The 21,395-nt window shown below is 41.6% G+C and overlaps 1 protein-coding gene across 1 annotated transcript; it reads right to left on the bottom strand.

Annotated features, from left to right (window-relative positions):
- Positions 1-969: 969 nt before the first annotated feature.
- On the bottom strand, positions 970-16,640 carry CBLIF (cobalamin binding intrinsic factor). The gene is made up of 9 exons (XM_007455673.1): positions 16,538-16,640; positions 15,366-15,542; positions 14,522-14,635; positions 13,966-14,106; positions 11,896-12,077; positions 7,618-7,795; positions 6,026-6,227; positions 3,543-3,661; positions 970-1,199 (listed from the first exon to the last, which is right to left on the bottom strand). Exons 1-9 carry the CDS (start codon positions 16,614-16,616, stop codon positions 1,138-1,140), a joined length of 1,254 nt encoding a protein of 417 aa, XP_007455735.1. The 5' UTR covers positions 16,617-16,640; the 3' UTR covers positions 970-1,137.
- Positions 16,641-21,395: the final 4,755 nt, after the last annotated feature.

Genomic DNA, 21,395 nt, shown 5'->3' with positions numbered 1-21,395 from the left:
TCCTGGGAGCCAGATCATTACCAGAGAGCAGGTTCTTGCTCTGGGATGCCAGGAGGGGAGGCCTGTGATGGGGCCGTGAAGTCTGCCCACTTCTGGGCTTCAGTTTTAGGAACTGTATTGAGGCTGCATATCTAAGTTTTTTTCTCTAATCGTCCCAGCTGACATTTAGATTCTTATATATATCTGTGTCCTCTTATGATTTCCCCCTTTCTATAAATTTCAGAATTAGGACTTTTGGGGATCAAAGTGTACATCTTATGTCTTTTGTTACAAATGTTCATACTCTTCTCTAGAAAGTTTGTTCCAGTGTTGACTCCAACGAGCAGAATTTACCAGTTGATTGTCTTAAATTTTTCTCCCAAAGATCTGTACCTTCAGTATTTATATACATATGTAGGACAGGGTGAGATTATAGATCTATATATTATATCTAAAATATTATATGTATTATTTATGGGACACAGTTATATATCTACATTTAATATATAAAACATACGTTAAATTTATGTTAATATTAAATACACATTATGTTCATATTAATATATTAAATACATAGATAAGTTATATAAAATATGTTTGAAATGTGATTTACGCAGAACAAATATTGGAAATGGAAGTTTGTGATATATCGATAAGATGATTTACCTAGTTCTGAACCATCTGGGAGCTTCATATGAAATAATTTTGGTCACTTTATGTGTGGATGAATGTGTGTGTACATTTATATGTTTACACTAGGTGATTTGAAAAGGAGTACTTGGTATAAGAAATAAAAATAGAAGTTTTAAAAATACATCATTTCCTTTATAGAATAAAAGAGTGTGTTGGTTAATTAATCAAAAAGGTCAGAATGACCTTCCAAAATATCAGCCAGACACCCACTTTTCCCCCCTCACCCTAGGTTTAAATGATGACTGGCTGTCATTGTCTTGAGAAGCTGGACTTTTTCTTTCATGGGTCACAGATGTTGAAACTCCAGTGAAGTTTGCATCATTTATTTTACATTGTGGCTTCCATGTTTTAACCAGGAATATGGTAGCATTGTAAATACCGACTTTTTCGCACAGATTTGAAATGAGGTGAAAAAAAATTCCAGCCGTCCTCTGGGGACGTTTGATAGAAGCTCAATCCTTCTCCTTAGTACTGTGTGAAGTTGGCTGTGATGTGCTCGCAGTTGAAGGGTATGTAGTCAGCAACTCCTGGAAACAAGCAGAGAACAACAGGAGGTGCCCACAGTGCCAGCCCATTAAATTGGTTAGAGAGACAAAATCGCCATAGAGTTGATTAGTATGAAGGGAGCATGGAACTGAGATTCGGGGGTCCTTGTTTCCAGGCTCTCAGTTGCCATGTGGAGCACGTCTTTGGCCAAGCCCCTTAGATTGTGCCAGCCTCCTTCCCTCATATACACTATTGTACTACTAGTATTTATGCTGAAGAATTATTTTCAGGATTAGAAATAATGACTGCCAAATGCCTCATACAGTATCTGACACATAATAAGTATGCAAGACAGTAATTACTATTAAAATGGCTTATGTAAGCCAAATTTAGAGCATTCAAGGCAGGAACTCATGTTCATTTTAGAAGATTTTATAAGAAGTGAGGAAGGGCAGTGGGTTGAGAATTCTTGTCTTTCTGGGCAGGAGACACAGATGATGACATAATCAATGATTAACTCTGAAGTAGCCAGGCATCAGAAAGCATGACAATTCCAGGCCCAAATCTTTTCGGATCTCAGAGGACTTTCTTTTCCCCAGAGAAGAAGAGTAACTGGCAGACATGAGAATTAGCCTGATTTAAGTTCCCAGGGCAATTCTTGAGATGAAGGTGGTAAGAGAATTAATAACGATAGTGATTAGCATTTTTGAACAAATACCATGCAAAAGGCACTGAATTTACTCATTTTAAACACGTTATTTCTAATCCTCACAATAACCTAAGAAATGGTTATTGTTCTCTCCATATTATAGCTGTGGGCACTGTGCCTCAGAGGAGATTCATTATTTGCCTAGCGTAGCTAGAAAATAAGAGAAGGGGCTTCAGGAATTCCCTGGTGGTGCAGTGGTTAGGGCTCAGCGCTTTTACTGCTGGGCCCAGGTTTGATCCCTGGTCAGGGAACTAAGATCCTGCAAGACGGATGGTGTGACAAAAAAAAAAAAAAAAAAATGGCTACATCGAGGAAAAGGGAAAAATATTAGACCAGTTAGAATTTTCTAGATTCACCCACCGGGGAAAAAAAAAAAAAAAAAAAAGACAGAGAGGGAGAGAAAGGGATTCTAACCAAGGTTTATGTGACTCTAAGATCTTTCTTAAATGCTGTGCTGCAATTCCACAAATTCTGACTGGCCAGATTTTTTTGTCAAATCCATGGTAGGCTCTAGGAAAAACGTCTCTCTCATTGTAATCTTGGATAATGAAGCATCTTGACAAAGAAGGGTGACAATGAACATCAGGTTAACTAGGTAACATCATCCTTCGACAAAACCATAGACCAGTACTCTTTTTTTTTTTTTTTTTTTTTTTTTTTTTGTGTATTGGGGCCTTTACTTTTTTTTTTTTGTGGTACGCGGGCCTCTCACTGTTGTGGCCTCTCCCATTATGGAGCATAGACTTTGGATGCGCAGGCTCAGTGGCCGGCCCGGGGGCCGGACCCGGCGCCCCCTGCATCGGCAGGCGGACTCTCAACCACTGCGCCACCAGGGAAGCCCGGACTAGTACTCTTTTTAAGTTGCAGGATATATTAGTATTTGCGCAAACATTTTAAAGATTGTTAAGGTTTTGCTGAAGTCTGAGTTTCATTCTTCCCACTTTCCCCACACAAACATTCTTCTTGTGATTTTTAACAACACTACAACAAAAGAAGGCGAAGAATGGATTTTGAGTGAAGCTGTGGTCTTCATTATCTGCTCTATCACATACTACATGTATGCCTTGGGCAAGTCCCTTTTTTGTTTGTGAGACTTAGATTTTTTTGTTGTAACAAGAGTCACTAATGCCTACAGAGTTGATGTATGAAATAAGATAACATTACTACATTAATAGATGTTATCTTATCCCTCTCATTTATTTCCCACTGGCTATGAATTCACTGTTCCTTTGCTTTACACATATGTGTTTAATTTTTTAACCCCAAATTGGCCATCTTCTTAGATCACACACTTAAAAAAAAAAAAATCTTTCTCACATCTGCTTTTTCCTTCTTTAGCTCTTACTACTTTAGGTCAATCCACTTTTCTTGTTCACTGGATATTTTCCCACTGGCTCGGAGTGGAGTTAGGATTCTTGATTTTTTTCAAAAGCTATTTTAGAGAGCTACCCATCTGTTCTATCTATCCATCTATCTATCTATCAACAGTGTATATATATTCATAATATATCTGCGTATATACATACGTATGTAACAGCTATATGTACAATTATTGTATATACATAGAGTTTCACAATTATTTATCGATTAAATAAATGAATAAATTAAATATGGAAATGAAAGAATTAGCCTTCAAACGATGGAGAAAATGCCCACATTCCTTTTCTTCTCTCACCTTCATTTAAAGGTGTTTTGCCACTCAGGAACTGCCAATACGTCTTGTGATTAACATTTTCAGTGATACTGTTAATAGAAGAGACCACAAGTCCCCAGGATGTCATTGTGGTTTCAAATCTGTAAGAATAAAATCATATACGATTAATACCTCACTTTAAGTCAGGCAATAAGAAGTTAAGATGAAGGGACAGAGACCTTCTAAATGCTTTAAAGATCAGAAAAAATCATGTTTCAAAGAGAAAATGCAAATGACTAATGAACATAAAATTACTTCACTTGGAATTAAATAAAAATAAAATGAACAGATTTTTAAAAAACCTATCAATAAGCAGATTTTTAAAATGTAAATGTCCAACAATGGGCAAAAAAATTAGGTGAGAGATGGAATGAATATCCAAGATTGACTCTTTTGCAGTTATGAAAATCATATTTTTCAATATTTTTCAGTGAAATGGGAAAATGCTTATGCAATAATATTAAGTGAAAATGTGGGATACACATTGTATCAGAAATATCTATCTGTTGGGCTTCCCTGGTGGCACAGTGGTTGAGGGTCTGCCTGCCGATGCAGGGGACGCGGGTTCGTGCCCCAGTCCGGAAGGATCCCACATGCCGCGGAGCGGCTGGGCCCCGTGATACATGGCGAGCCTGTGCTCCGCAGCGGGAGGGGCCGCAACAGTGAGAGGCCCGCGTAAAAAAAAAAAAAAAAAAAAAAAAGAAATATCTATCTATCTCGTATATTATGGATCACAACTATTTGTAATATGCATGGAGAAAATACCTATAAAATTATAAAAAATATCAACAGTGATATATTGTAGATAGACTATGGATGTTTTGTTTTCTTCTCTATGCTTCCCCCCCTCAAAATTTCTTCTATGTGTATTTATTACATTTATAGTTAGGAAAAGTTAAATCAGGCAAAATTAAAGCTAAGCTTAGAGAAGAAGTAAAGTACATTCAGCAGGTTGTTGGAAAATTAAGTATTCTCGAAATGCGATCTTTATCTTGACCTGTTCTACAGAAGTTAGGGAAGTGATGGAGCTGGTCTGTGGGCAGCAGACATGTGTACTTATCGTAACCCTGGAGAATAGATCCCACGGCACTCGTCTATTCCTTGGCCTTTGTCAGTCTTTCTCCTGGACATCTCTCCGCAGAATTTGGATTGGGCCATCTTTCCTCTGAAAGTATCTCCTCTTTTCCTTCCCATGACCTGGCACCTTCCCCCTCCTCCTCCTGTAGCTTAGGCTTCTCCATATTTCTCTACTGTTCCCTCTTTTTGCGAACTATAAACATTCCCCAAAGTTTAATGTTCTCCTTTGTGATTTATTTCTATATTTTTCCCTTTCCCACCTGAGTAGTAGAAAGAACATAAGAGTCAGTCAAATCTGGGTTCAGAGCTCAATTCCTATAGTTGCATGTTATGTGGTCTTCAGAATATTACTTAACCATTTTGGGCCTAAGTGGTCCTATCTGTAAAATGGGCATAATTATATCTGTCTCATGGTTTATTGGAAGCATCGTATCTGTCACCTACTACACTGTCCCTAACTTAAGTCGTCAACTCTATCAGATGACTACTCAATCTCTTTTGCTTGTCCTGACCTCTTTTTCTAGGACTTCCTTTATACCTCCAAAAGCTTCCTAAGGTTTCTGTTTTGAATGCCAACAATTAATCATCTAAAGGAATTGGGTTTTTCTCTGAAGGACATTCTTTCTTCCTGACACTCCTACCAATAGTTTTGGAGCGTCTTGCTCTTGACCCCCACATGCAGTCACTCATGAGCCCTGGGGCATCTTCCTTGGTATGAGTACATTTCTCCTAGATGAAGTCCTCATCAGTTTACAGCTTCATTTCTGTAGTCATGCCCTAGCTTTCCTCCTTGTCACTCATTCCCCAAACCAATGAACATTTTACAACATGACTTTTCTTACTCAAAAACTTTCAATGCTTCTCTGCAAAATGAAGTCTGAATTCCTTAGCCTGGTATTTCAGGCTTTCTACAATATCACCCAGTGTATCCTTCCAGACATCATTCATTTAATTCAGTCCTGTATTCTCTTGTCTAGTCAAGCTGGTCTACTCATTGACCCTAAATTCCTTGCTCAGTCCTGTCTCGAATGCTTTGTCCTCACCATCCCCCCTTCCTAGAATACCATCCTTCCATATCTTCCTGTATGGTACCTATCCTTTGAATGTGGTCCAAAGCCACCAGCCTTCCTTGACTCTTCTAATCCACACTGTGCTCTCTCTCCTTTGAATTCCTGTTTTAAAAATTCCATCTTATATTGACTTGAATGATTTAATTTTTATGAGAGCCTTGCCTAGTTACTAGATTGCAGGCTCCTCAAGAGACTATTAAATAAAGATCTGTTACATGATCAGCAGGGTAAAAAAGCAAGAAAATGAAGGAAGAAGAGAGAGAATGGGAATTCAGGTAGGGCTTGGGAGGAATGGTGAATGTCACTTGTAACACTCACTTGAATGTGGGGTTTTTGCGCTGTGCTTCCTCTAGGACAACAAGTAGCACTGATCCTCCCTTTACACTAACATTGATGGTCTCATTGAAGAGAAGCTCCACACCCCTCAGCTGGTTATTTATGGTGTATTTGACGGTGATATTGGATGCTGAGGTGGGAACACGGCTAGGATGGCTGGGTAGAGTTGGTAGCACCTCATGACCTGGGAAGAGCAAAGAGGCCAAATTTGTTAAAGATTATGGGGTTTGTAGTATAGGTACAAAATCTCTGTTATTGGCAGCTTATCCCAGAACACATTTCAAGAGATGACAGTGGTTTTGTGTCCTTTGTGGATTGTTCTGAAGGACTGGTGTGACCTATGAAGCTCTCATTTCCATCCTAGAGAACTGATGGTAGCTGAAGAACTGACAGCTAGCTTAATGACGAACGTTTATTTTGTTAAAAGGATTTGTAAACTGAAGGGAGGGTTGTGAGCCCTAAGTCATGTAGTTTACATGGTGCTCACTGTTCTCTTGGGGTTTTTTGTTAACCCGAAGAATCTGGAAGCAAAGGTGGTAAGTTTCAGACCATTTAACAAAATACCTGGGCACCTAGTGCAGAATCCTAGGAAGGACTCCATGGCCACCTTGTTCAAGTTGGGAAATCTTTGGGAAGCAGCCTAAGGGGTCAGTGAATGTGGCAATGTTTGGTATGATTGTGGTCAGATTGCTTAATTGTGGTCTCTATAGATTCTGTACTGAGATAGACAAGGAGCTTACTAATAAGCTTACTTACTAATAAGCTTCCTGCTTATCTCAGGAAGTCCATGCAACATAAGATGAATCATACTTTATGTTAGAATTTGATTAGAAAGAAGAGTTGGAGGAATCTATACCAAAGACTCTGGGGTGATAAATTTTTTTGCAGGACTCTACTTTCTAGATGTATATTTCTGCCATGTTTGAATTTTAAGTATCTCTGTATTATATTTGTAAATGGATAAAATAAAGGTATTTCAAATAAAAAGGTAATGTGCCAGATTTCCACCCCATCCCTTTGGTGTGCTGTGAGCACATTTTTATATCTCCAAGTCTTGGCTGAAATGTCAACTCTGTTCTCCTAAGGTTCCCAAACTCAATGATTGGTCATACTTTCTTTGCTTTTGCACTGTATATGGCTTCTATTTCTGTTTAATACTTATTTCATTCTTCCAAATATTGTAGTTTTTGTCTACATACCATCTCCTGACTTTGTAAAGAGCAGATATGATAAGATATTGCCTAGTGTTCGGTGCATTTGTCAAATGAATGAATGAAGTCATATATTATTTGACTGTTAGGACCATGGATCTTCTCTCTCCACAAGCATCCAACAAAATGATTTACCTATAGTAGGTGCTCAGTAAATGTGTGTTGAATGAAGTGGTTGTGGGAGCAGAATTCTGAGGGCAGGACAGCATGGCTGTGTGCTAACATACAACTCTTGGGAACTGGCCCTGCCTACATGGCAGTCATGTATATAACAAGACCTTATGCCACTTAAAATTGATCCACGTATCATTCCTGGCATAACTTGCCACTTTATAGGGAGAGACAGATGTTAAGAGTTCTTACCAGGTCTGCAAGACACATGGGGCACATCTAGGTATGTCTTGCCTTTTAGGGAAGGGAGGATTTGGGAAATGGACATGGGGTTGTGGAATTTCCCCTCCTTAATCTCATCCAGTACAGAATCCATGGTCTGCTGGCAGTTCCACTCCTTGTTAGGTGGTTCAGGTGTCACGGAGAGAGCCTGGGGCCGGGGTGGGGGTGGGAGGGTGGGTAGAGAGAGAGAGAGACAGATTAGGTATAGCTGAGAGTTGGCCTTTATTAGCCTTATAAGGGACAGACTTGATCACTAATCTTTGTGATCAACCACAGTCAAAAACCGAAGCTGCACGAGGTTCAGGACAACATCTGTCTTATTCACGGCTGTGTCCCCACTGCTTAGTTCAGTGTCTGTCACATAGAAGTCACACAATAAATATCTGAGCTACACTCAGTTTCAGGGACTGCTATTAGGGCTGCTGTATTTACTGACAGTTCTTGCATGTAGAAGGAGGATGAGAGCTGGCAAAGCAAGCTCCTGGGGAAGCTTTATTGTAGGACAACCTGGCCATCTAACGGTAGTAGACTTCTTTTGTTTTTTGCTGTTCTACACACCCTTTGGTGGACTCTTCCCACATTCTTTGATCATGTCAGTACTGTCAGCTAGAGGCTCCACGATCCTGGCCACAAGGGTGGACTCATGGGCTGGGCTAATCGTAGAGTACTATCCTCTTGGTGACAGTGATTGATGGACACATGCACGAATCAGAGTCCTTCCATGATACACAGACACTGGTAGAGAGAAACATTTCTTCCTCCTTGCTGGGGTTAGTAATCATTGAGGTGCTAGTGACCATCTTTCTCAGCCACTCTGAAGAAGCCATACAGCAGGAGAGAATGAGAAAAACCATGGCTGAGAGATGATGAAAGAGTGATCCCTGATGTGATTTGAACCCTTTATTCTGATTAATCCCGAAATCACCTAATCGAGCCCTGGATCCCTCAGTTTATGTGAAATAGTAAATCTCCTTTTTTTTTTTTCTTAAGCAAAAATTATTTGGGTTTCTGTTATTTGCAAAATGAGTCTTGATGAATACACCAAGCAAGTCACTCTACTTGGCTGAGTTTTCTGTCTCACGGGTAAAATAGAAATCATAGCTCCTGCCTACCTTTGGGGCAGTCATTGGAGGTTCAGATGGGATGCTATGCAAAAGCATTTTGTAATGGTGTGTTGCGGAAGCTGTCCTTAGCACCTCCCTGCCTTTAGGGTTGTGCTGACTCATCCACCAGAGCATGTTAATGGTCTGGGGCTGTTGATGACCCATTCACTTGAAGCTTTGAATGGGAAGTGGGTGAAGGGAGGGAACCAGAAATGGCTGTGAGCTAGAGGCAGTGCTGTGAGCAACTAGGCAGTTTTGACAGGCTCTGTTAACCTCTGTAACCATGCCAATGGCTCTTCCCAGAGGCCCCCTTTACAGGGCAGTTTGGTTAAAGGGCATCAGTCAGGCTTTCCCAGCAATCGTATCTGTATCTTGTCCACTTGCCATATTCATATCCCAAATCCCATTAAGTGAGATGTATCGCCTTGGGATAAAACATCACAACACCAACTCTTTAGCAAGGAGTAATGCATTAGCCAGTTAGAAGTCAATCATAACTTCTCATGAAGTTTATGTCCCCAAGTTAGGTTCTTGTCAGAGGAACCTTGAAAGCGTTGGAATATTTATGGGAGAAAGAGGAGGAAATGCATCTGGGAAACAGTGTGGGTGGCCTAGGTCACTTGAAGGGCACTGACAGCTGGCAGAGGGTGAGTGAAGGCTGCAAAGGAAGCTAAATATCACCTCTCTTCCACTGGGAGAGATCACAAATAATTATTAAATGCCACATTGTGCCTGTGACTTTTTTTATACCTTTGCTATCATGGGGAAAATGAAATTCCAGGAAATTCAATATTTGCCCAAGATGGTGGCCAGTCTGGCAGGCAAACCCAAGTTGTTACAGCCTTAGAAACCTTTTGCTTTTGACACCAGAACATTTTAGATTAGAAAAAGTTTATATAGTAGATATCTGGTGATTTCAGACTTCGGACTGCCTGGGTAAACTCTGGCATACGATGGGTAGGGAGAGGTTACGTATCCTAACTGACAAGTAATCCACGTGGCCTTTGATATCTGGATATGGATGAGGTCCTGCCTTTTTCCAAGGAAAAACTTTAATTCCCAGGTACAGCTTTTCACGGTGTACTCTGCAGGTGCTAAAATCCCAAATAGAATTCACAAACCAAATTAGCAAAAGCAAACACTTCTCTGTCTGGCTCTAAGGTGAGCAAGGTTATTTTAAGTGAGTCATGAATAAAACTTGCCTTAGATTTCTTCAAGACTTCCTTTGTTCCCCCACAAAGCTTTCTAGACCTGAGGCCTGGGAAAGCTTTTGTATGATTCAGCCATAAAAACAAACAGTGTTTTGCTCTCTGACAAAATTTTATTGACCACGACATGATGTAGAAACTGACTTTATTTTCATTAGTTGGTCCTATGGCACATTGGAGTGGGGACTTTGTATTTACTCTTATGTTTAACATGAACTAATTTCTAGTCTATTTATGCCCTTTGCTCATTTTTTAATCTTAATTTTAAAAAATATTTTAAAAATTGAGATGTAATTGACATATAACATTATGTTTGTTTCAGGTGTAGTAACAAATGATTTGATATTTGTATATATTGTCAAATGATCACAGTAAGTCTAGTTAACATTCATCACCACACATAGTTTCACATTTTTTATATTGTGATGAGAACTTTTAAGATTTACTCTCTTAGTAACTTTCAAATATATAATACAGTATTATTAACAATAGTCACCACGCTGTACATTACGTCACTAATTTTTAATGTATAGAATATCAGACCAGTCTCCAACCCCCTGCACTAGTCCAGTGCTAAATTAGGTTTAGGGTGGGCATTGTAACTCCATGGTTCTGTTTCTTTATTTTTTATTGATGTATAGTTGATTTACAATATTATTTTAGTTTCAGGCATATGGTATAGTGATTCAGTATTTTTGCAGATTATACTCCATTATAGATTATTACAAGATAATGGCTATAATTCCCTGTGCTATACAGTATATCCTTGTTGCTTATCTATTTTATACATAGCAGTTTGTACCTGTTAGTCCCATACCCCTAATTTGTCCCTCCCCGCTTCCCTCTCCCCTTCGGTAACCACAAGTTTGTTTTCTATATCTATGAGTCTGTTTCTGTTTTGCATATACATTCATTTGTATTATTTTTTAGATTCCACATATAGGTGATATCATGCAGCATTTATCTTTCTTTGCTTGATTTAATTCACTAAGCATGATATTATGATTCTCTGTTTCTTGGGATTTCCAAGTTGGGAAGGTCACGATGTAGTTTTTCTATTAATCCCAAGGGGCATTTTGAGACTCTGGAGCATAAATTTCTTAGTTTGGACTGCAGGATTTGGCTACAGATGACCCTTTAATTTTTGATTCTAGTTGGTTCTCTCTCCGCATTATTATTGGTGTGTTTTCCGTGGGAAGATGTTGCCCTAATCAACGGAAGGGGAGGTGTGTGTGTGTGTGTGTGTGTGTGTGTGTGGTTGTATTTGGAGCTATATCAAGCAGCATCTTATAGAATCCAAGCCTGAGACTCTATACTAGAGAAGCATAGGACTGAGCATAGATTTGATGACCAGACACATCTGGCGCTGACATATATTAGGGATCTTTGTGAGGTTGAACTGAGACTGAGATAGTAAAAAACCTTGACAAAGATGAGATGTCCAGGCAGTTTTAGATTATTTTCATTAATCATTTTGAATACAATCCCACCTTTTCTTGGATCAAGGTAAAGATCTGATAAAAGAACACTTGATTGGCAGCCTGGAATCAGAAGAGTCAATATTTTTTGAGGACCTCCTTGAATATCCTTATTTTTTAATACACCAAACTTTCAATTGCCTATAATTATTATGAACAAACCGATCATTATTCATAATAAACCAATATATTTCTTGGATTTATTTATTTATTTATTTTTCCATGGAAGGGAAGAGTTCATGCATATTTGATTTTATACTTTACCTGTGAGGTAGGGATGAATTAACACGTACCTGCATTTCACCAGTAGAGAAACTGAGGCACAGGTGCCGTAAGGAATCTACTTCTAGTCACAGTAGCTGGTCCTCCCCAGAGATACTACCAGAAGCCTGGTCTCTTGGTCCTACAATCCAGGCTTAGGGACATGGACCCAGCGAAGGGCATCAATGACGCATTTACCTGCATGGCAAGGCCAGTGCTGTAGATGTCTCCGATGATGCCATTGTCTAGGATCCTCATGCTGATATTCTCCACAGTATTCTTCAGTACCTGATCGAACAGGGCTCTGTAACCTTCCTCTGAACCTATGGGGATCTTATTGTACATACAGGTCAGAGCCAAGGTCACCACTGCTCCTGTGTCTGAGAATCACAGCACGGGATAAGACAACCACCACCACCACAGTATGAACAGCTAACATTTGTGTGCTTATTGTGTTCAGGTTCATTATCTCCTTTACCCTTCAGGGCAATCTGTGAAATAGGACCTATAATTATCTCCATTTAGGGGATGAGGAAATGGAGGCTCAGAGAGGTTAGGTAACTGCCCAAGGCCACACACCTGAATGCAGATCTGTATGACTCCACAGCTCATGCTTTGAATGAAAGTCAACTAGCAACATTTTCAATCCCACTTCTCTTGTCCCAATGTTTATCTTTCAAGATGTCAGCAGTTGGTGAAGGTCCAGCCATCACCACCTCTCACTGAAGTCCTCTTTGTCAATCCAGAAAAGAGACTACACTACAATAAGTGTAGTCTCTCTTCTGGATTCCTTTAGCATTTGTTGTTTGTACCTGTTTTGCAGTCTCAGCACTCTCTGCTGTTACTGTGCCCTGTGAGTTCTCAGATGGGGGGAGGGCGGGGATTTTCATCTCCCATAGTACCCAGCACAAGGGCTTTTTTCATTATTTCATTCTTACTATGTGTGAACTGAATGGGCAAACTCTGGCATGACGAGACCAGAAGAAATCAAAGACTTGCCAGATGGCATTTTTTTTTCATCGATCTTTCCCTCCCCACCCTAATCTCCACCCAAAATTTCATCACCTCACTAAGGATGAAAATGTTGGCAAAGAAGCCCCAGTTTCCTGAACTGGCAGAGAGGGCCCAGCAATGCATGAGGTCCCAGATGGGAAACAGAGGCTAGTCTGTGTTTGACCCATGGGGAGGGTACTTGAGTAAATATCTACCTGTGTGCTGGTCTGATAAAGCCTGAAAGGAGAGAGGTTGCTGATGCGGCATGTATAAGGGGTGAAAACCTGAGATAATCCTGTTGCTTAGATAGTGGTAGAGGAGAAACTATGACCACCAATGAGGGACATAACAGTGGCCCCCACAGAGGGCATCATACAGAGCAGGGATCGTTATGTGCAGAAGAAAGACATGGTGTGGTAGACGATAGAGCTTCCGTTCACAAGCAGCCATGTGCTTGCAGGATGAAGGAATAAGATGGTTCCAGTGCATCCTTGAAGGGGAGCATTATGGGTTTAGTGTTCAGAGGGTAGCTGTTTAGCATAGAGAGAATATTTGGGGACTTCCTTGGTGGGGCAGTGGTTAAGAATCCGCCTGCCAACGCAGGGGACATGGGTTCGAGCCCTGGTCTGGGACGATCCCACATGCCGCGGAGCAACGAAGCCCGTGCGCCGCAACTACTGAGCCTGCACTCTAGAGCCCGCGAGCCACAACTACTGAAGCCCGCGTGCTGCAACTACTGAAGCCCATGCACCTAGAGCCCATGCTCCAACCCCGCTCGCCGCAACTAGAGAAAGCCCGCGAACGGCAACAAAGACCCAACACAGCCCAAGAAAAAAGAGAGACTATTTGGATGTAGTAAGGAGAAGCATCGAGAAGAATAGAGTGTGGAAGCATCGGCAGCGATTAAAGAGGAGGTTCAGGGTGGGACTGAGTCCAGACACTGATTTAATAATTTAATCACTCGTCTGGGAACAACTCCTGACTTGGATGACATATTTATTGTTCTCAATGGAGATTCTGATTTGTCTGTAACTGTCAGACATGGCAAGTATTGTCCTGGTTTCTGTTTTATTTTCTCTCTTTCATTTATACCTTAATTCACATGTCCAACAAATATTTGCCAAGTATCTCTCATCTATAGGCATTTTCATGGTCCTCAGCTCCTCTTCCATGGAAAGCTCCCCCCACCACCACCCACTTTCCCTCCAGCTGTACCCTTCAGTGACCTTGATGTTCCCAGCTCAGGGCACTGTGTGAAAGTGGTGACCTACTCACCCACGTTGAAGGGAGAGGAACTGGCCAGCAGGCTCTTGGCGAAGCGGGCTGCTATGGGTAAGGTCCTCGCCGGCTGGTTCTGGCACAGCGCCAAGATCGCCAGACTGGGCCCATAGAAGGATGAAGCATGGGCATTGAGGCCTTGGAAAGGGATAGAGGGCCTTCATAAGACTAACATTCACCGTAAAGAAGATATTTGTGAAAAAGGAAAAGCCAAACCTTTTAAAGAGACATTGCTAGAAAACCTGTCCAAAAAGAAAGATACCATATGGCAAGAGATAACTTCCATGTGCCTCAGAATAAGACTGTCATCTGGCATGAGAACAGAATAAGAGGGATGCTGCTGTCTTCAGTGATGGCATAGAACTGTTTGCCTGGGATAGTGGTCTTTTCTAGTTCATTGGATTGGAAGTGGAGATCTCACTTGTGGGATCATCAGAGGTACTTTGTGTCTCTTGCCTAAACTTCCACTCTCCCTTCCTTTTTCTTTATAGATTTAAAATTCTCAGGAAAGGCCATTTGCCTCACTTCCCCCTCCCTTCTGATGAGGTCTTACTGGAAGGCGCCCACTTCTCCATTTGTCTCTGTAGAATCGATACTTTGTTCCCAGGGTCGTGGCAGGAGGAGGTGAGGGCCATGATGGTGAGGGCAAGCTGACCAATGGTAAGGTCTGTAGAGGAGAGAACAATATAGTTACACAAAGGCGTTATCAGGGGAGAGAGTACCAGGGGCCAGGCTGAGCTCTCTGCTTCTTTCCAGATCATTTCGATTTTTTAAATAATGTGATTAGTTTTTTTTAATCTTTCTCAAGGAAAGAAGTATGGAAAAACATTAAGTAGGCCGTTAATCTAGTGGCCTCTATGTGACTTGACAACCCCATCAGGAATTCCTGGTATCTGTTTAGAAAAGCAGCAAGAATACCCATCCAAATTCATATATAAAAAAATGTATAGTTACAAGATAATTTTAACTTTACTCAAGTTTATCTAATTTGAACCTCAAGGCAACTCCTGTGAGGTAGGCAGAACAGAGATTTTATTATTATTGTTATTGTTGTTGTTATTGCTATTAGTGTTATTGTTATTAGAATTATTTGCATTTCGCACGTGACGACCGTGTGGTTGATGGGGATCTGTGACTAGTTCAAGGTCACAGAATTAGTAAGTGGCAGAGCCAGACCTGGAAATCCGCTCTTTTACATTTAATCTAGAGCTCTTTCTGCTTTACTGCCCTCCTGTGTGAATGCCCTGACTTCACACATGAGTCCTTCCAGGTATGCAGGGAAAGGTGTTTGGGTGACTCAGGTACCATCACAGGTAGCACTGGGGTGGGGGGACATGGAGGTGGACCCTGGGGGAGTGGAGATTCAGGGAGCGGGCAGAGGGGCCCTGGCTTCTCACCAGCTGTGTCACTGTCCATGAGCTCGTAAGTCAGGTTTTTCTGGGCCTCCAAGTTGTAGGCTCCGGCCAGGTTCATGGCAATCAGGATGCTGGGGTTTGGGAAGGCAGAGTTGACCACCGAGCTCTCCATGAGCACTTGGATGCCATTAACCAAGGGCTGCTCTGCTAAGGGAACAGCTGCAAGGGACAAAGCCGTTTACCAAACTCCTCATCCTCATTCCGTCTTCTCAGAAACATGTTTCCTGTGTCTCTTAGGAGAAGACAGGATTAGCCTTGGTATCCTCAGGGATGCTCCCTTTGGGGTGATTATTAAAGAGCAATGGAGGGCTTCCCTGGTGGCGCAGCGGTTGAGAATCTGCCTGCTAGTGCAGCAGACACGGGTTCGAGCCCTGGTCTGGGAGGATCCCACATGTCGCGGAGCGGCTAGGCCCGTGAGCCACAAATACTGAGCCTGCGCGTCTGGAGCCTGTGCTCCACAACAAGAAAAGCCACGATAGTGAGAGGCCCGCGCGCCGCGATGAAGAGTGGCCCCCGCTTGCCACAGCTAAAGGAAGCCCTCACACAGAAACGAAGACCAAACACAGCAAAAATAAATTTAAAAAAAAAAAAAAAAAAAAGAGCAATGGAGAAAACACTGGGCTTTTTCTTTTGAGGCCAATTAGTCCCTACATCTTCCCCAATAACCCTTATCTTTAAGAAAGTGATTTTTCACTTAGTAACATCGAGCACTATGGCTCACAGACATTTCATGCTATTTCTAGCATGTTCCTAGAAGTCACTGATTTCCTTGCATCCATTTTTTTCTCCCTCTTACATGAAAAATATGAAAGATTTGGGATATGACCTATCCTCAGCAGGTACCCAACATTCTCACTAATAGTGGTACCTGGTCAGAACAGCCACTGAGTATCTTTCTCTGTATCATCAACCATCATTCCTGCAATGGTATTTCAATTTCTCTTAAAATGCATAGACTTGCCTCTCAAAGAACTTACGCTGTTAAGTCAGGAAAGATGAACCACACACACTCACACCCTGACTCACCCGCTTTGGAACTCCTAGAGTGATCCCGGTTTTCAGGCACTGTCTCATGAGCAGACGTCAGTGTCTGAGGTTTCTGCCTACCCCCAGGGTAACTGCTTCCCTGACCTTGGAAAAAATGCTCTACTCACAGCATGAGCTTCGGGTCTGGGTGCTGGTCCCAGTCATAGCCCAGAGAAGGGTCAGGAGTTGGAGGGTGACCCGGGTCATCCCACTCTCTCCTGTCCACGTCTCCCGTTCACAAGTCCCAGTGTTTGCAAGTAGAGTATTTCTCTACTCTTTCTGATATATGCTTCTCTTTGTAAAACAGTCTGCCCTCCTCCCCCCATCCTCCAGCCACTCCTAACCACTTATGCTGGCTGCTCTCTCCCTGATAAAACTAATTTCCATTTGCTTATCTAAGTTTACCTACTATAGAGCCTCCAAGGTGCCTGAAGGTCACATGCAGGCCGCACAGTCATAGGAGACACTCAGGGCTTAATATGCGGTGAAGGCAGCAATGACCAAGTGTCCTTTACTAAAATCCTGGCAGGCTGGCTAATGTGTGAATGTAACAGAGACCTTCTCCTAAGCCTTTGCACACCCAGACCGCCTCTTGGCTGTTGATCGGCAACCACTCCGTTGAGGTTTGGGGGATTCCTAAGGCACCACCTCACAGTCTGAGGCACTTGCTTTACAATAAGCCCTCTTAGGCTCTCAGGTGAGCATCGTCCAGGTGAGGTCTGGCTTTATGCAATGAATTAAATTGATATGACCTGGGTTCCAGCCTAGGCTCTTTGAAGTTGTTTGATGTTGGGAAAGCAAATGGGCCATAAATGGTTTTGTTTGATTTCTCTTTCCTTATCTGGGGATGAAAGCAGTTTCAAACACCCAGGGCTTTCAGATATTATCTTTGAAAGTAAGTAATTGCAAAATATTAGCTCAATGAACTATATTAAGTAATATGTATATATTAAACAATGTTTTTAGAATTGTAGCTGTATAATAAAGCAAAGTATATCTCCCCCTCACACAGAGAACTGGAAATAATGAGATTATGAAGGAGGGGGCTACTTTTTTTTCTAACCACCGCATTTTAAGTAGCTCCTTTCAGGAGGCCACTCGCACAGTGACTCCCAGCTTAGACTAACACAACATTGTAAATCAACTATACTCCGATAAAAATTGAAAAAATATACCATATGATGAAAAAGCAAAAAAAAAAAAAAAATTCAAATTCCTTTTAACGACCTCCAGGCCTTGTAAGATCTGGCATCTGGTTTCCTTCTGGACTTCACCTCCACCCACTTTCTCCTTTGTTCACTCTGTTACAGCAGCACTTCTTGTTCCTTGAACCCATCAGCCACCTTTGCTCTTGCTGTCCTCTCTGCCTGGGAAATCCTTACTCCACATACTCTCATGGTGGCTTCCTCACTTCTTTCATGTCTCTGCTCAAAGGTCAGCTTTTAGAGAAGCCTTCCAGACCATTACATATGAGACAGCCTCACCCCCCTGACACCCACCGTGCCCCTTACCTGCTCTAGCGCCTCACCCTCTGTCATACTCTATGTGTGGTTCACTTACTGTCTGTCTCCTTCCCCACTAGCATGTCTGCTCCAAAGGGGCAGGAGCTTAATCTATTTTGTTCACTGCTTTGTCCCAGGTACTTGAGACACTACCCAGCTCACAGTAGGAATCCAATGAATACTTTAAAAATTATTTATTTATTTTTAAAATTTCATTTCATTTTATTTATTTCATTTCATTTTTTAGTTTCTGGTGTACAGCAGAGTGATTCAGTTATATATTCTTTTTCATATTCTTTTCCATTATAGTTTATTACAAAATATTGGATATAGTTCCCTGTGCTATATAGTAGGACCTTGTTGTTTATCTATTTTATATATAGTAGTGTGTATATGTTAATCCCAAACTCCTAATTTATCTCTCCCCCCACCCCCTTTCCCCTTTGGTAACCATAAGTTTGTTTTCTGTGTCTGTGAGTCTGTTTCTGTGTTGTAAATAAGTTCATTTGTATCATATTTTAGATTCCACATGTAAGTATCTTATGATATTTGTCTTTGTCTGACTTACTTCATTTAGTATGATAATCTCTAGGTCCATCCATGTTGCTGCAAGTGGCATTATCAAATGAATACTTTTTGAATGAGTGAATTAATGAACAAATGGTGCGGTGGTTAGAAAAAAAAGTGAATTAATGAACAATGAGTTGAATGAGTGAATTAATGAACAAATGCGGTGGTTAGAAAAAAAAGTAGCCCCCTCCTTCATAATCTCATTATTTCCAGTTCTCTGTGTGAGGGGGAGATATACTTTGCTTTATTATACAGCTACAATTCTAAAAACATTGTTTAATATATACATATTACTTAATATAGTTCATTGAGCTAATATTTTGCAATTACTTACTTTCAAAGATAATATCTGAAAGCCCTGGGTGTTTGAAACTGCTTTCATCCCCAGATAAGGAAAGAGAAATCAAACAAAACCATTTATGGCCCATTTGCTTTCCCAACATCAAACAACTTCAAAGAGCCTAGGCTGGAACCCAGGTCATATCAATTTAATTCATTGCATGGGTGATAAAAAAAAGCATTTTTTTTCTTTCTTGGACTAATTTGGTGGTTTCATAGGTGAGAACACAGGATACGTATTGGGGTGTGCTAGACAGCTTCTAACATCGACCCATGTTCCCACCTCCTGGCATTCATGCTCTTATGTAATTAATCCCCTTCTCTAGCGTGTGGGCTGGCCTTGCCTCTAATAAATATAATACAGCAAAAGTGATGGGATGAGGTTGCAGTAGACGGGCTCCATCTTGCTTGCAGTCTCTCTGGCTCTTCTTGCTTTTTGCTCTGATGAAGCAGGTGCCGCGCTGTAAGCTGCCTTATGGAGGGGCCGGTGCAGCAAAGAACTGAGAGTAGCTTCCAGCCCACAGCCAGGGAGGAAAGAATCCCGCCAAGGGTCGTGAGAATGAGCTTAAAAGCAGATCCTTCCTCAGTTGAGCTTTGAGATGTAAGCAGCCACAGCCGATATCTTGATTGCAGCCTCATGAAAGACCATGAGTTAGAGGACCCAGGTAACCTGTCCCTGGATTCCTCACCCATAGAAACTGTGAGATAATAAGTGTTGTTGTTTTAAGCCATTAAGCTTTAGGGTGACTTGTTATACAGCGACATATCACTAACACACAGCATTTGGTGGGAGATGAAGCCAGAAAGACAGTTTTGGTCTGCATGGTAGAGAGCCTTGTATGCCATATGAAGGTGTAGGATAATTCCCCCACCTCCAAGACGTCCATATCCTAATCTCTGGAATCTGTGAATATGCTAAGTTACATGGTAAAGGTGAGACAGGCTGGGACCTGGGACCCTTTGTGCTGTGCTGCAACACTTGAACCTGGACAAACGTCTCCTTGAGCAACAAAATACAAAGAAACTATAAGGGTCTAAAAATAACTTCATGAATGTGCAGTTGGGGTAAATTCTGGACAAAAAATACAAAAAGACCAAACAAGCTCAACCGGCACCTCTGAAGAGCTGGGAGCAAAAGCAGGGGGTTGGGAGCAAAAGCAGGGTACTGTGCATGCCTCCTGTGCACAATACCGCCAAAGGGGTGGGCAGACCACCTAGCCACCTCTCTGGCCCGAGCCCCGGACGCATCTCTACCTTCACCCCCACGTAAGGAACCAGCTTGTTCCTGCTCGGGGAGTGAGCTAGCAAGGGAACATGATACTTGTTCTTGCTGTCCCCTGCTGTAGCAGGGGTCCCAATAAAGCCTTGCCTGAATTTCTTGTCTGGCCTCTGATCAATTTCTACTGACTAAGGAGGCCAAAAACCCTGGTTGATAACAAAGGGAATTAAGGTCATTATTAAAATGACTTTAAAATAGGAAGACTATTGTAGATTATCTCGATGGACCCAATAGAATCACAGGGGTCCATAAGTGAAAGAGGGAGGCAGGAGACTTAGAGTCAGAGAAGGAGATGTGATGAAGGAAGCAGAGGTCAGCATGATACAATTACTGGCCTTGAAGGCGGCGGGGCCATGAGCTTGGGAGCACAGGATTCCTCCAGAAGCTGGAACACACAAGGAAACGGATTGTCCCCTAGAAGCTCTTGAAGAGCACAGCCCTTTCAACTCTTTGATTTTAGCCCAGTGAGTCCCAGTTCAGACAGCTGACCTCCAGAAGTGTAGGAGAATATATCTATCTTTGTTTTAAGCCAGTACATTTGTGGTAATTTGTTAGAGCGTCAGAAAGAATCTAATACAGGATTAGGAACCAGCATAGTGCTGACCTTGGGTTCCAGAGCCTGCTCATAACCGTCCCAAGATAACCCGTGCACACCTGGTATGCCTGCTCTTTGAACATATACTTTCTTGTAAATTACCTTACAGCCATGGTTCCTTCAAGACTAATGTTGACACAGTTGTTTCCATTAGCAAATAACTTTCAGAACAGGAAACACAGAGGCTATACTTCCTTTTTTTAAACATTTAATTTAGTTTATTTTTTTATACAGCAGGTTCTTATTAGTCATCCATTTTATGCACATCAGTGCATACATGTCAGTCCCAATCTCCCAATTCATCCCACCACCACCCCCGACCCCCGCCGCTTTTCCCCCTTGGTGTCCATATGTGTTTTCTCTACTTCTGTATCTCAATTTCTGCTCTGCAAACCGGTTCAGCTGTACCATTTTCTAGGTTCCACATATATGCATTACTATACGATATTTGTTTTTCTCTTTCTGACTTACTTCTCTCTGTATGGCAGTCTCTAGATGCATCCACGTCTCTACAAATGACCCAGTTTAGTTCCTTTTTATGGCTGAGTAGTATTCCATTGTATATATGTACCACATCTTCTTTATCCATTCATCTGTCTATGGGCATTTAGGTTGCTTCCATGACCTGGCTATTGTAAACAGTGCTGCAATGAACATTGGGGTGCATGTGTCTTTTTGAATTATGGTTTTCTCTGGGTATA

The sequence above is a fragment of the Lipotes vexillifer genome, unplaced genomic scaffold (genome assembly GCF_000442215.2).
Source record: "Lipotes vexillifer unplaced genomic scaffold, Lipotes_vexillifer_v1.1 scaffold977, whole genome shotgun sequence".
Lineage (NCBI taxonomy): Eukaryota > Metazoa > Chordata > Mammalia > Artiodactyla > Lipotidae > Lipotes > Lipotes vexillifer.
This window is presented reverse-complemented; position numbering and strand designations above follow the sequence as displayed.